The sequence below is a fragment of the Periplaneta americana genome, chromosome 4 (assembly GCF_040183065.1).
Source record: "Periplaneta americana isolate PAMFEO1 chromosome 4, P.americana_PAMFEO1_priV1, whole genome shotgun sequence".
In the NCBI taxonomy this organism is placed as follows: Eukaryota; Metazoa; Arthropoda; class Insecta; order Blattodea; family Blattidae; genus Periplaneta; species Periplaneta americana.
Window position 1 is genome coordinate 16,055,717 of NC_091120.1, and position 15,893 is coordinate 16,071,609.

At 34.2% G+C, this 15,893-nt stretch overlaps 1 protein-coding gene across 1 annotated transcript in view; it reads right to left on the reverse strand.

The window, feature by feature from the left end:
* Positions 1 to 15,893, reverse strand: part of hig (hikaru genki) — a 617,858-nt gene that overhangs the window by 317,804 nt on the left and 284,161 nt on the right. The window contains exon 5 of the mRNA XM_069822891.1: positions 4,860 to 5,033. Coding sequence (XP_069678992.1) covers positions 4,860 to 5,033 — 174 coding nt within the window. The remainder of the gene's footprint in view (positions 1 to 4,859; positions 5,034 to 15,893) is intronic.

Genomic DNA, 15,893 nt, shown 5'->3' on the forward strand with positions numbered 1-15,893 from the left:
CAGGGTTTTCCCTCAACCGTAAGGCAAATGCCAGGATATTCGAGTCACAACGTCCCTGAATATCACCAGCCTCATTCATCACCGAAAACATGTCATAACAAATCAGTAATACATATACAGTCGCCATCTAGTTTACAATAGAACCAGTCTGAACAATAGTACACAGGCCTTCGGATTTCACACAGAAGATTAGATTAACTCACGATATGACCAGTGATGTTAAAGCGAGTATAAATAATAGCGAGAAAAATATACTCTCATTTCTTTACGAACAAATTAGTTTTTTTTAATTGTTAGTAACTCTATAGCATTTATTATGCTTTATGATTGTGCTAACAGATGGCGTTCCTTGTCAACAATGTGACGCTGAAACGTGTGTTTTAGGTTATTGCCCAGCAACAGTCCTCATAATATATATTGTATTTTATATTTTTGATGATTGGTTAATTTATATTAACCCGGTACAATCACATTCATACAAATTTCCAGACTCTAGACTCTAGGTAATTTTTCTTCTGTCCACACCTGTGGAGTAACGGTCAGCGCGTCTGGCCGCGAAACCAGGTGGCCCGGGTTCGAATCCCGGTTGGGGCAAGTTATCTGGTTGAGGTTTTTTCCGGGGTTTTCCCTCAACCCAATACGAGCAAATGCTGGGTAACTTTCGGTGCTGGACCCCGGACTCATTTCACCGGCATTATCACCTTCATTTCATTCAGACGCTAAATAACCTAGATGTTGATACAGCGTCGTAGAATAACCCAATAAAAAATATATAAATAAAAATTTTTCTTCTTCAAGAAAAATTCACCAAGAGCCGAGCTCAGGAATCGAACCTGAGACCTACAGATCTGGAAGTTAGTATGCTGACCAACAGATCACGGAGGCAGTCAAAACAAATTGATGTTTCTATTTTTGCAGAATCTAAGAATTTTTCGAAGTTATGGCCATTTGAAACTGGGAACTTACTTTAAAATAACCTTATACCGGTATTACTAGTCACAAATGCGAATTACGGATAATTCAGAATTAAGTTATAAGTAATTAAATGTAACGTTGCCAGAACCCGTGCATAATTTACGTATAGCCCAAGTTCTACTCTATTTTATGTAACGGCAAACATAATTTGTGTAAGCAGTTGGTACGCTTAAACTTGGCAACATCGCTGTGCTGTAATATCTTCATCATATTATGCCTGGACTTGACGTCCACACGTAGTCCTCAGTAAATTAACCAACTGGTCAGAGTTATACAGCCGGACATGATGAGCTCGTAATCCCTACCTTTTCGTGAAATAAGAAAAGTAGACTGGAAGGCTGGCCGTCGTAAAACAACCATGCGGCCTGCACTGGGAAGTATAAAGTAAAGCGGTAACGAGTTCACAGGAGAAGGAAGGGACCCACCCGCACTCTTTACGATAACAGCACTCCGCAGGAAACAGGCGGCCCTTGCGTCATCCCTTGCAACGAGAAAACGGAGGTGTTCAAATATTCAGCCTCCTCCCTGTAGCCTCCTGCGGTTGGTTCTCTTGTGAATTCACTTTTGATATTCCAACTCCAACTTGTCTTGATTTCATGCGAAGTAATTGTCTACCTTATCCCAACAAGATACAGTGTGTTAAAAACTATTTTGAGAAGTGGTAGTACAGTATGTATCAAAACAAGACAAAAATGCCTAATGAACACGAATCCTAAAATTAATATCTTCCGAGAAATGAGTAGTTGTCCACCGACATCATAGGATGTGTTCAGAGAGATTTCCATTAAAAACATGAATAATCTGAGAGATGGTAATATTCATCAAAACAAGAAAACGTTGCAACAAAATTGGGTCGTACAATTACATTTGAATAAAATAAATAAATATATATAAATAAATAAGTAAATAAATAAATAGATAAATAAATAAACGAACACAGATAAATAAATAAATAAATAGATAAATAAACTATGAACACAGATAAATAAATAAATAAATAGATAAATAAATAAACGAACGAACACAGATAAATAAATAAATAAATAAATAAATAGATAAATAAACGAACACAATAAATAAATAACTAAATAAATAAATATAAATAATTTAATAAATAAATGAACAAATAAATACATAAATAAATAAATAGATAAATAAAAAGTGAGTAAGTAAATAAATAAATAAATAAAAGAACGAACACAGATAAATAAATAAATAAATAAATAATTAAATAAATAAATAAACAAATAAATAAACGAACACAGATAAATAAATAAATAAATAAACGAACGAACACAGATAAATAAATAAGTAAATAGTTAAATAAATAAACTATGAACACAGATAAATAAATAAATAGATAAATAAATAAACGAACGAACACAGATAAATAAATAAATAATTAAATAAATAAATAAGTAAACGAACACAGATAAATAAATAAATAAATAAATAGATAAATAAACGAACGAACACAGATAAATAAATAAATAAATAGATAAATAAATAAACGAACGAACACAGATAAATAAATAACTAAATAAATAAATATAAATAATTTAATAAATAAATGAACAAATAAATACATAAATAAATAAATAGATAAATAAAAAATGAGTAAATAAATAAATAAATAAACGAACGAACACAAATAAATAAATAAATAAATAAATAAATAAATAAACGAACACAGATAAATAAATAAATAAATAAATAAATAGATAAATAAATAAACGAACGAACACAGATAAATAAATAAATAAATAAATATATAAATAAATAAACGAACGAACACAGATAAATAAATAAATAACTAAATAAATAAATATAAATAATTTAATAAATAAATGAACAAATAAATAGATAAATAAATAAATAGATAAATAAATAGATAAATAAAAAAATGAGTAAGTAAATAAATAAATAAATAAACGAACGAACACAGACAAATAAATAAATACATGAACAAATAAATAAATAAACAAATAAATAGAAACATACATACATAAATAAGTAAATAAATAAATATAAATAAATAAACAAATAAATAAATACATAAATAAATATATTTAAATAAATAAATAAACAAATAAATAAATACATAAATACATAAATAAGTAAGTAAATAAATAAATAATAAATAAATAAATAAGTATATAAATCACTAGATAAATAAATATATAAATAAATAAGTAAATAAATAAATTGATGGACGGATGAATGAATGAATGTATGAATAAATAGATAGATTGAAGGATGGATAAATGGATAGATAAGCACATAGACAAATAAATAAATATATAAATAAATATATAAATAAATAAATAAATAAATAAGTAAATAAATACATAAACAAATATATAAATCACTAGATAAATAAATAGATACATGAATAAATGAATAAGTAAATAAATAAATAAATAAATAAAATAACTGAGTGTATAAATGAGTGAATAAATAGATAGATAAATAAATAAATAAATAAATAAATAATGAACACAAATTTGGTAAGTGAATAACTGAGTAATATAAATAATAATGTGTAGGCTAATTTGAGTTTCATGTAATTTACATTTCAATATGGTTTCCTGACTTTTTTCATAATTCATTTTATGTTGTGGATTTGTTATATAATTTTCTTTGAGCTTATTATTCGTTCTAATAATCCATTTTATAGAAGTAGTACGTACAGATATAAAGAATGAAAGCATTGATTGTAATTGAATACAGTTTCTTATGTCAAACGACTGTACACTCATATATCCGATATATAGAATGGGCACAAAGTCCCGTTACCCGCTATAAATAAGAATGATGGGGACATACTGACCCTTTGGTCACTTACGACACACAGTTAGTGTAAAGTGCATGTATGTCTGCATTATGACCGGAATTACATAAATAGTGTGTATGTTTGAGGTATTCACAGGGCGTAACGGGACTTTGTGCCCACCTTGTACAAGCAACACGGAAGTACGTAGGCTCTCCTGTCCACAGTCTTGAGTATATAGTCACTGATTACCTAGCTTGTGTGAAATGTGACCAAACACTGTACTTTTCACATGATATTGAAAGAATTCACTCGGTGATTGTGGACATTAATTTTATATGCGGAATTAAATCCCGAAAAGACAAAGTATATGATTATGTCTCGTGACAAGAATATTGTACGAAATGGAAATATAAAAATTGGAAATTTATCTTTAGAAGAGGTGGAGAAGTTAAAATATCTTGGAGCAACAGTAACAAATATAAATGATGCTCGGAAGGAAGTTAAACACAGAATAAATATGGGAAATGCGTGTTATTATTCGGTTGGGAAGCTTTTATCAACCAGTTTGCTGTCCAAAAATCTGAAAGTTAGAATTTATAAAACAGTTATATTACCGGTTGTTCTTTATGGTTGAGAAATTTGGACTCTCACTTTGAGAGAGGAACATAGGTTAAGGGTGTTTGAGAATAAAGTGCTTAGGAAAATATTTGGGGCTAAGAGGGATGAAGTTACAGGAGAATGGAGAAAGTTACACAACACAGAACTGCACGCATTGTATTCTTCACCTTACATAATTAGGAACATTAAATCCAGACGTTTGAGATGGACAGGACATGTAGCACGTATGGGCGAATCCAGAAATGCATTTAGAATGTTAGTTGGGAGGCCGGAGGGAAAAATACCTTTAGGGAGGCCGAGACGTAGATGGGAAGATAATATTAAAATGGATTTGAGGGAGGTGGGATATGATGATAAAGAATGGATTAATCTTGCTCAGGATATTGACCAATGGCGGGCTTATGTGAGGGCGGCAATGAACCTCCGGGTTCCTTAAAAGCCAGCAAGTAAGTAAGTAAGGACTAAGAATAAAACAAGAAATGTGTGTTCTTACCTGTGAGAAACTGTCTAAACGTTGAAGTCCATGTCCACTCTGGGTTCCCCAATTTGCGGGAGAAAAGACATTCTAAATGCAGGATGGAGCCTGGAAACACTGCCAGGTCCCCTGAGGGCTCTACGGAGGCAGAGCCTGATGGGATTTTTATCAACACAGTCGGTGGGGAGTCCTCTGAAACACCAAGAATTGATGAATTACTGATATTGCCGGTATAGCAGAGTCATTATTTTTACATTGCTTGACGTCACTACTTTTAACGTCTGGAAAAGTTTCAGGGGTAGATTATTGTCCCTATTGAATCGAACGGCGTTAGTAAAGATAAAGATAATTATGCGTAACAAAGGAAAAATTGTGATGTATACAGTATATCGTGTGTAAATTTTTCAAAAGGAATTACTCGAAAACTTCGGCCTCAAATCCATATGTAACATATAGGCTAGTGATGTCAACTGATGCCCATAGGAGCAAGCGCGCGCTTTAGAGCCCAGGAGAGCCTGAGCGCTTTACAGCGGAAAGGAAAGAGACAGACGAAAGAGGTAGTATATGCCGCTTGGTCGACCTATATTCAGTGATGGCCAGCACTGATTCAATAGATAAAGGGAAGAGAACTTATTAAAACTGTATCCATGTTAATTTTTAGATTTGCCTGAGAAGTATAAGTGCATTATAAGAATGTAAGTTTTAATTTTAATGCTCATTTTTCACAAGTTTGATTATTTTATTAAAAGGAATATTTTCTCAACTTTTTTTAAAAGAAAAGTGAAATTTTCGGATATGTTTGTTTAATAGCCTTACAGGTACTAAAACAATGTTTTCGCAAATCTAATATATCGTAAATATGTATTACTGAAGATAGTGTATTAAAATGTTTGAAAATATTCGCATGGAAATTGTTGTAAGGAAAGGAATTAACAAAGAAAATACTGTTACATTACAAACAAAAGATATGTGCCTATGTGTTGGTAAAACGTCAGCTCTATAGCTTCAGCAGATTTCGAGATAATTTAATATTCTGATAACAGAAAGTTTCGCACCAATATCACCTAAAAGCATAACGCGAAAAGAGTTTTATTATGTAATATTAGTTACAGTTAAAGCATATACCTAGACAACTTTTCTTTGTATTATAATATTCTTTTGAATAGTTTTATAAGGGATAAACAACTAAGTATACGTGAATATTTTAGAACACCTATAATGCATATTTCAAAATTTATTTTGCTTACTTAGGATCTGGACTCTGCATTGTGTACAAAGGGGAGGAACAAAATACCTTCGTCCAGTATGCATAAATGAAATGACTGGCATGACATTCCTATAAATGGATTTTCTGCACTTCAGACACATCATAGATAACCCAGATAGATTCCTAATCGACAGCAGATATTGTATATAATCTGTGAGAATACCAGCTGTTCTCAACAACTAGAAGGCCTAGAACTGAACCCATAACCATCCCACGTATGCTACTGAGTCTCGCCACAGGACTTCAGCATGCCAGCATTTCTGGCCATCTAATAAAACAGTGCAGTTGCAGATGAAGTAAAGTACGTTTTTTTATGTGCTTCCGTGTGTAAAACAAATCATCAATTAACACACTTCAATTTCGAAAGTGTCACTTTATAGCACGTAAATAAAGTACTCTTTGCTATTATTCTTACACAGTAACATGTTATAATGATGTCATATCAAACCCTTTGCAATGTTAATTGAAATGTATATATTAAACCTGCTCTATTGTAATGAACCAATTACTAGGCCTACTATTTTATATATTCACTTTCGATACTGAGTTTTTTAAAAGTGACATATACCCGACATCATTAACAAAACTGAAGTTTTATTTTTTTTTATCATTTGTTAATTCATTTCTGACATAAAATCATATATACTTTTTTTATTTCTGCGAATTTTGTAAGAAGTAGTAAATTTAATTTTTTTGAAGAGACTCCAACACACTATTTTCGTGAAAACGCCCTTAGCTTACTGATTTCACTGATATCCACGTTATCGTCAATGCTAAGCGTTGTTTTCGTCATTAAGTATTCAGACACATCATCAATGTGGTTTTAGATGTAATAGATCGACTATTCAAAAGATTTTTTTGTATTCGACAGATATTGAAGAAAAAACAGGAGTATAAGGGTATAGTACATCAGTCATTCATAGATTTCAAAAAGGCATATGACTCGGTTAAGAGAGAAGTTTTATATGATATTCTTATTGAATTTGGTATTCCCAAGAAACTAGTTCGATTAATTAAAATGTGTCTCGGTGAAACGCAGAGCAGAGTCCATATAAGCCAGTTTCTGTCAGTGGTTTTCCTATTCACTGCTGTCTAAAACAAGGAGATGCACTATCATCTTTACTTTTTAACTTCGCTCTAGAGTATATGCCATTAGGAAAGTCCAGGATAACAGAAAAGGTTTGGAATTGAACGGGTTACATATACTTCTTGTCTATGCGGATGACTTGAATATGTTAGGAGAAAATCCACAAAATATTAGGGAAAACACGGGAATTTTACTTGAAGCAAGTGAAGAGATAGGTTTGGAAGTAAATCCCGGAAAGACAAAGTAGCTATATGATTATGCCTCGTGACCAGAATATCGTACGAAATGGAAATATAAAAATTGGAAATTTATTCTTTGAAGTGGTGGAAAAACTCTAGTATCTTGGAGCAACAGTAACAAATATAAATGACACTCGAGAGGAAATTAAACACAGAATAAATGTGATAAATGCCTGTTATTATTCGGTTGAAAAGCTTTTATCATCCAGTCTGTTCTCACAAAGCTGAATGTTAGAATTTATAAAGCAGTTATATAACCGGTTGTTCTGTATGGTTGTGAAACTTGGACTCTCACTTTGAGAGAGGAACATAGGTTAAGGGTGTTTGAGAATAAGGTGCTTAGGAAAATGTTTGGGGCTAAGAGAGAAGAAGTTACACAACACAGAACTGCACGCAATGTATCCTTCACCTGACATAATTAGGAACATTAAATCCTGACGTTTGAGTTGGGCAGGGCATGTAGCACGTATGGGCTAATCCAGAAATGTATATAGAGTATTAGTTGGGAGCCCGGAGGAAAAAAAAACCTTGGGGAGGGTGAGGTATAGATGGGAGGATGATATAAAAATGGATTTGAGGGAGGTGGGATATGATGATAAGGACTGGATTAATCTTGCTCAGGATAGGGACCGATGGCGGGCTTATGTGAGGGCGGCAATGAATCTCGGGTTCCTTAAAAGCCATAAGTAAGTATGTAAGTAATATTCAGACGAGATTAAAATGATTAAGACTCTTTGATTTGTCAATAAGTTAAACTAGTAATATTAAGTATTCGCCTTAGCTAGACCTTGGTGTCAAAGTTTAGATATTGTTTTAGGCAAAAGCCTGATAAAAGAAAGAAGTACAAAAATAACGGAAAAGTTACCGAATATCAGTGAGAAACAAATTTAATGTAAAGCTATGGCGTTTATAAATCAAACAATTGCATAAAAAATTCAAAATAGAGCAGTGAATTCTATTGTGGTGTGTGGTAAAGAGATCAGCGATGAAAGACAACACACTAAAATCCGAAATAGAGTATATTACAACCAGAGTGAAAAAAGGGAGCCATATTTCGGAAAATACAGGAGAGTGCAAAAGATAACCTCATTCAACGCCATTATAACATGATAAATTTTATAGGAGCCAACACTCACGCATCATCGCACAAACACAGATGGCCAGTACCAGAAGCCGGAGAAGCTGCTCTGAAATATGAGCCTCATAACCTCAGGGTTCGACGGAGGTACGGAGAGCATCGCTACCGAACAGTTACCAACACATATGTCTTACTTTAACAGAACTATAATTTATGTTATCATTCTTTACTTACTTACTTATTGGCTTTTAGGGAACCCGGAGGTTCATTGCCGCCCTCACATAAGCTCGCTATCGGTCCCTATCCTGAGCAAGATTAATCCATTCTCTATCATCATATCCCACCTCCCTTAAATCCATTTTTATATCAACTTCCCATCTACTTCTCGGCCTCCCAAAGGTCTTTTTCCCTCCGGCCTCGCAACTAACACTCTATATGCATTTTTGGATTCGCCCATATGTGCTATATGCCTTGCCCATCTCAAACGTCTGGATTTAATGTTCCTAATTATGTCAGGTGAAGAATACAATGCGTGCAGTTCTGTGTTGTGTAACTTTCTCCATTCTCCTGTAACTTCATCCCTCTTAGCCCCAAATATTTTCCTAAGAACCTTGTTCTCAAACACCCTTAACCTATGTTCCTCTCTCAACGTGAGAGTCCAAGTTTCCCAACCATAAAGAACAACCGGTAATAGAACTGTTTTATAAATTCTAACTTTCAGATTTTTTGACAGCAGACTGGATGATAAAAGCTTCTCAACCGAATAATAACAGGCATTTGTCATATTTATTCTGCGTTTAATTTCCTCCCGAGTGTCATTTATATTTGTTACTGTTGCTCCAAGATATTTGAATTTTTCCACCTCTTAGAAGGATACAACTCCAATTTTTATAGTTCCATTTCGTACAATATTCTGGTCACGAGACATAATCATATAGCTACTTAGTCTTTTCGGGATTTACTTCCAACCCTATCGCTTTACTTACTTCAAGTAGAATTTCCGCGTTTTCGCTAATCGCTTGTGGATTTTCTCCTAACATATTCACGTCATCCGCATAGACAAGACTCTGATGTATCCCGTTCAATTCCAAACCCTCTCTGTTATCCTGAACTTTCCTAATGGCATATTCTAGAGCGAAGTTAAAAAGTAAGGGTGATAGTGCATCTCCCTGCTTTAGCCCGCAGTGAATTGGAAACGCATCAGATAGAAACTGGCCTATTCGGACTCTGCTGTAAGTTTCACTAAGACACATTTTAATTGATTGAACTAGTTATTGGGAATACCAAATTCAATAAGAATATTATATACAACTTCTCTCTTAACCGAGTCATATACCTTTTTGAAATCTATGAATAACTGATGTACTATACCCTTATATAATTGTTTCATATATATAAAAAAGTGTTTATCTCGAAAAGGAACAAAAGCGAGCAAAATTATATTGCAGTTTTTTGTTTGAAATATCTCAAAGAATAATCCTTAAAATTAATAATATTACTTACGTTTCATTCTGTATATTGTATGTATTTATTTACACTGCAAGTGGGCAAGCACCCGGTGGCAGTGGTATATACAATATAAACAATACACAATAAAATTACAATATACAATACAATTATACAATACACAATACAATAAGAATACACAATACAATTTAACACAATAATAATAAAACATAAATAAAATACCTAATTTTACAATACAACCTACATAATTATGTATAGGTCCTACATAAGTTTCAATAGTCTTTCATTTTACTCTCATCTCATTCCCTGTAGTGGCACTATGACGCATTTCACTGACACTTTAGCACACATTTCACTGACACTCTGTAACACATTTCACTGACACTATAGAACACATTTCATTGACACTATAAATTATCACTGATCGGAACTGTTCACTGCATTGTAAAACCATAACTTCACTGACTCACCTCGCTTCACTAATACAACAGTTCAAGTAAGTCAAATAATTACATGCTTATGCATACTTATAAACAGAATTACATTTAAACTAAACATTTCTAGTCTAAGGCCCTCTAACACGCTATTTTTAAATAATTTACAATTCAAACCAAGGAAGTAAACTCGTCAGCCTAGATAAATACATGTCACCTTAAAAAATTAAATGTTGAATGTCACCTTAATTTTAATTTGCACTTTATACAAAACTTTTTAAGTTATTCTTGAATCTCCTTAAGGAAGGACAGCCCTCAAAGACCGCAGTAGGTAGGTCATTCCAATCATTTATAGTTCTATTTAAAAATGAGAATTTACCTACATTCGTTTTCTGTTTCCTACATTTGATTTTAAAATCATGATCGTTCCTACCATAGTACGTTGGCTTTTCTAACCGAGCCGTTATGTCTGCCCATGCTTTCTGACCTATTGAAAAAAGAAGAACTATGTTATCTGAGCCTAAGTTTGTTTTTCCCGGTGGGATTTATGCCCTTCTCCATGGGAACGAATTACTGTATTCTCTGATATACATATCGCGACTTGTACAACCTTTCGTGTGTCGCAGCTTGAATTTGCATAGCAGCTCAGTGATTAGTCCAGCATGGCGTAAATGACAATAATCCGCTTATCTCGTGAAGGACAGTCATTGCGCTGCATTCACACACCTCAAGTTTGGAAGCAGGATATTGATCTGCACGCAAGCATCTAAATACGCAATTAGGCTCGCTGCATTTGCATTGATTGAGGCTGAAGAACCATTCAGTGCGACGGACGGAGCTCTTAATCTCGCAATCCGGTTTCGTCTCGTGTCTCACTGAACATATTACTTGGCAAATGGGCGATGTAACTGTCGGATGACATCATGTGCACAATATGACCTCCTCCGGAACGCCTGTATAATACCAACCGCCTCACTGACGAGGCAGAGAAGTTGCCGCGGATTTACGGCGATATGTAAAGATATTTTCAAGCTTGTAATTTCACACATCGCTTGTTTGCTTCTTAACAAACTAACGGTGACGTTTAACCTACTACGAAGGATTAAAATTCAAAACGTTTTCTTTATAAATGAAAGGCTTGGGGCAATACAGTGACAAGCCACTTCTTGTATTCGCTTCGTCTGCGATGTCCGTCGCGCTGACCACATTACCCCATCCTTCCAAACTCTAAACTGGCTACGGCTTAACGAACGTAGAAATTTTCATTCTCTTGTTCTCCTTTTCCAAGTCCTTCACACTTCTACACCTACCTACCTTGCCTCCCGTTTCAGTTACCTGTCATCATATCATAATCTCTTCACACGCACGCAAAATAGCCACATACTAGCCATACCAACACATAAGACATCATCGTATTCATCATCATACACAATCTCGCTCTCGCGCTTGTGGAATACCCTACCCAGTGACATCAGAGACTGTCGGAATTTAGTAGCGTTCAAAAGCAAACTTATTAAGCATTTTCTTACTGCGTAGAGTAGATTTAATTTTTACTTAGTTAATAAAAAAAATTTTTCTTTCTTCTTAAGTTTTACAAAAAACTGTCTAGCTTTTATTTACTTACTTACTTACTTACAAATGGCTTTTAAGGAACCCGAAGGTTCATTGCCGCCCTCACATAAGCCCGCCAGCGGTCCCTATCCTGTGCAAGATTAATCCAGTCTCTATCATCATACCCCACCTCCCTCAAATCCATTTTAATATTATCCTTCCATCTACGTCTCGGCCTCCCTAAAGGTCTTTTTCCCTCCGGTCTCCCAACTAACACTCTATATGCATTTCTGGATTCGCCCATACGTGCTACATGCCCTGCCCATCTCAAACGTCTGGATTTAATATTCCTAATTATGTCAGGTGAAGAATGCAATGCGTGCAATTCTGTGTTGTGTAACTTTCTCCATTCTCCTGTAACTTCATCCCGCTTAGCCCCAAATATTTTCCTAAGCACCTTATTCTCAAACACCCTGAACCTATGTTCCTCTCTCAAAGTGAGAGTCCAAGTTTCACAACCATACAGAAGAACTGGTAATATAACTGTTTTATAAATTCTAACTTTCAGATTTTTGGACAGCAGACTGGATGATAAGAGCTTCTCAACCGAATAATAACAGGCATTTCCCATATTTATTCTGCGTTTAATTTCCTCCCGAGTGTCATTTATATTTGTTACTGTTGCTCCAAGATATTTGAATTTTTCCACCTCTTCGAAGGATAAATCTCCAATTTTTATATTTCCATTTCGTACAATATTCTGGTCACGAGACATAATCATATACTTTGTCTTTTCGGGATTTACTTCCAAACCGATCGCTCTACTTGCTTCAAATAAAATTTCTGTGTTTTCCCTAATCGTTTGTGTATTTTCTCCTAATATATTCACGTCATCCGCATAGACAAGAAGCTGATGTAACCCGTTCAATTCCAAACCCTGCCTGTTATCCTGAACTTTCCTAATGGCATATTCTAGCGCGAAGTTAAAAAGTAAAGGTGATAGTGCATCTCCCTGCTTTAGCCCGCAGTGAATTGGAAAAGCATCAGATAGAAACTGACCTATACGGACTCTGCTGTATGTTTCACTGAGACACATTTTAATTAATCGAACTAGTTTCTTGGGAATACCAAATTCAATAAGAATATCATATAATACTTCCCTCTTAACCGAGTCATATGCCTTTTTGAAATCTATGAATAACTGATGTACTGTACCCTTATACTCCCATTTTTTCTCCATTATCTGTCGAATACAAAAAATCTGATCAATAGTCGATCTATTACGCCGAAAACCGCACTGATGATCCCCAATAATTTCATCTACGTACGGAGTTAATCTTCTCAAAAGAATATTGGACAAAATTTTGTACGACGTCAACAAAAGTGATATTCCTCGAAAGTTACCACAGTTGGTTTTGTCCCCCTTTTTAAAAATAGGTACAATTAGGGACTCCTTCCATTGTTCTGGTACAATTTCCTTTTCCCAAATAGCAAGTACAAGTTTATAAATTTCGCTATATAATGCGCTTCCGCCCTCTTGTATTAATTCTGCTGGAATTTGATCGATACCTGGAGACTTGTACTTTTTCAGATTTTCTATCGCAATTTCGACTTCTGAAAGCGTGGGTTCGGGTATAAATGGCTCAGCAGTTTGTATTTCAATTTCGTCCCGATCATTTCTATTTGGCCTATGTACATTTAGTAGTTGCGCAAAATAGTTTTTCCATCTGTTTAGGATTGATGGAGAGTCTGCAAGCAAGTCACCATTCTCATCCTTGATCACGTTTACCCTTGGTTGATATCCGTTCTTAAATTCCTTTATACCCTTATATAAATCTCGAATGTTTTTATTCTTACTATTTGTTTCTACCTCATTCAGTTTTTCCTTCAAGTAACCTCTCTTTTTATTCCTAAGTGTACGACTTGCTTCCCGTCTTTCATTGAAATAATTATCTCTCTTCTCCTCAACTGGATCCTGTAAGAATTTCAATTTTGCCTGTTTCCTTCTTTCTACTATCATGCAACAATCTTCATCAAACCACGGTTTCTTTTTCTTAGTTTCATAATAACCTATGCTCTGCTCAGCTGCAATTTTGATACTATCTCTGATATTTTCCCACACGCTATTAACATCTAATTCTTTCTCAACTTCGTCGGAACTTTCTAAAGTGGCAAACCTATTCGAAATTTCGACCTGATAATTTTGCTTAGCTTCCTCGTCCTTTAATTTCAAAATATTGAATTTAGTAATATTAACTTGTTGCTCTACTCGCTTGGCTACTGATAATCTTTCTCTTAATTCTCCAATCACCAAATAATGGTCAGAATTACAGTCTGCACCCCTGAAAGTTCGAATATCTACTATACTAGTATGTCTCCGTTTATCTATCAAGATGTGATCTATTTGGTTGTGTGTCAATCCATCTGGAGAAGTCCAAGTATATTTATGTATATCTTTATGGGGGAATGTTGTACTTTTGACAATTAAATTTTTCGATGTGGCAAAGTTGACTAATCTAACTCCATTGTCACTACTAATTGCGTGTAGGCTCTCTTTTCCAATAGTTGGTCTAAAAATATCCTCTCGTCCTACTTTAGCATTGAAATCCCCCAATAAAATTTTCATATGATATCTAGGGAACTGATCAAAAGTATGTTCCAATTCCTCATAGAAGCTATTCTTTATATGGTCGTCTTTCTCTTCTGTAGGGGCGTGAGCATTTATAACTATGATGTCGCACCATCTACCCTTAAGTACTAAATATGATAACCTGTCACTGATAAATTCGACCTTTTTTACTGCTGATTTTATTCTTTTATGAACAAAGAATCCTGTTCCTAATTGGTGATTATTGTTTCCTTCCCCATAATACAACAAGTAATCTCCTATTTGTGATATGCCATTCCCATCTAACCTAACCTCTTGTACTCCCACGAAGTCTATTCTATATCTAGCTAGTTCTTTTGCTACTAATGTTACCCCTCCTGTTCTATAAAGACTAGTTACGTTCCAAGTGCCAAATCTCAAAACCTTATTCCTTTGCTGTGGTCGTGCCAGAGAATCAGTCGTATTCCGAGGCTTATTATAGGGATACGTAACAAGGTCTAGCTTTGATTAGTCAGTTAATCTTTTAGTATTTTGATTTTTATTGTATTTGTAAATTTAATATTAATTGTAATTATAATTGTATTGTATTCTTAATATTGTAGTTGTAATCTCCTGGCAGAGGGGAAGATAAGGTCTGATGGTCTTATCTCTACCAGGCTACATAAATAAAGAAATACATAAATAAATAAATAAATAAATAAATAAATAAATAAATAAATAAATAAATAAATAAATAAATAAATAAATAAATAAATAAATGCATGAATGAATAAATAAATAAGTAATCAGATAGACTAGACTAGACTAGACTAGGTGGGTGGATGGATGGATGGGTGGGTGGATGGATGGATAGATAGATAGATGAACTTTACAGGAAAACAACACTTAAGTCATAAAAGTTTAAGTGTTGTTTTTCGTCCACACCTGTGGAGTAATGATTAGTGCGTCTGGCCGCGAAACCAGGTGGCCCGGGTTCGATTCCCGGTCGAGGCAAGTTACCTGGTTGAGGTTTTTTCCGGGGTTTTCCCTCAACCCAATATGAGCAAATGCTGGGTAATATTCGATGCTGGACCCCGGAATCATTTCACCGGCATTATCACCTTCATCTCATTCAGACGCTAAATAACCTAAGCTGTTGATTTAGCGTCGTAAAATAATCTAGTAAAAAAATAGTTGTTTTCCTGTAAAATATGAGTGTGGCTTGTGACTATATTGCCTCAAGCCCTTCAAATGTACTCGTAGTTTAAAAAGAAAATATTTGATTTTCCACCAAGGAAATTTTTGGGCATTGAGATAACCAAATCATTACGTGGATCAGGCC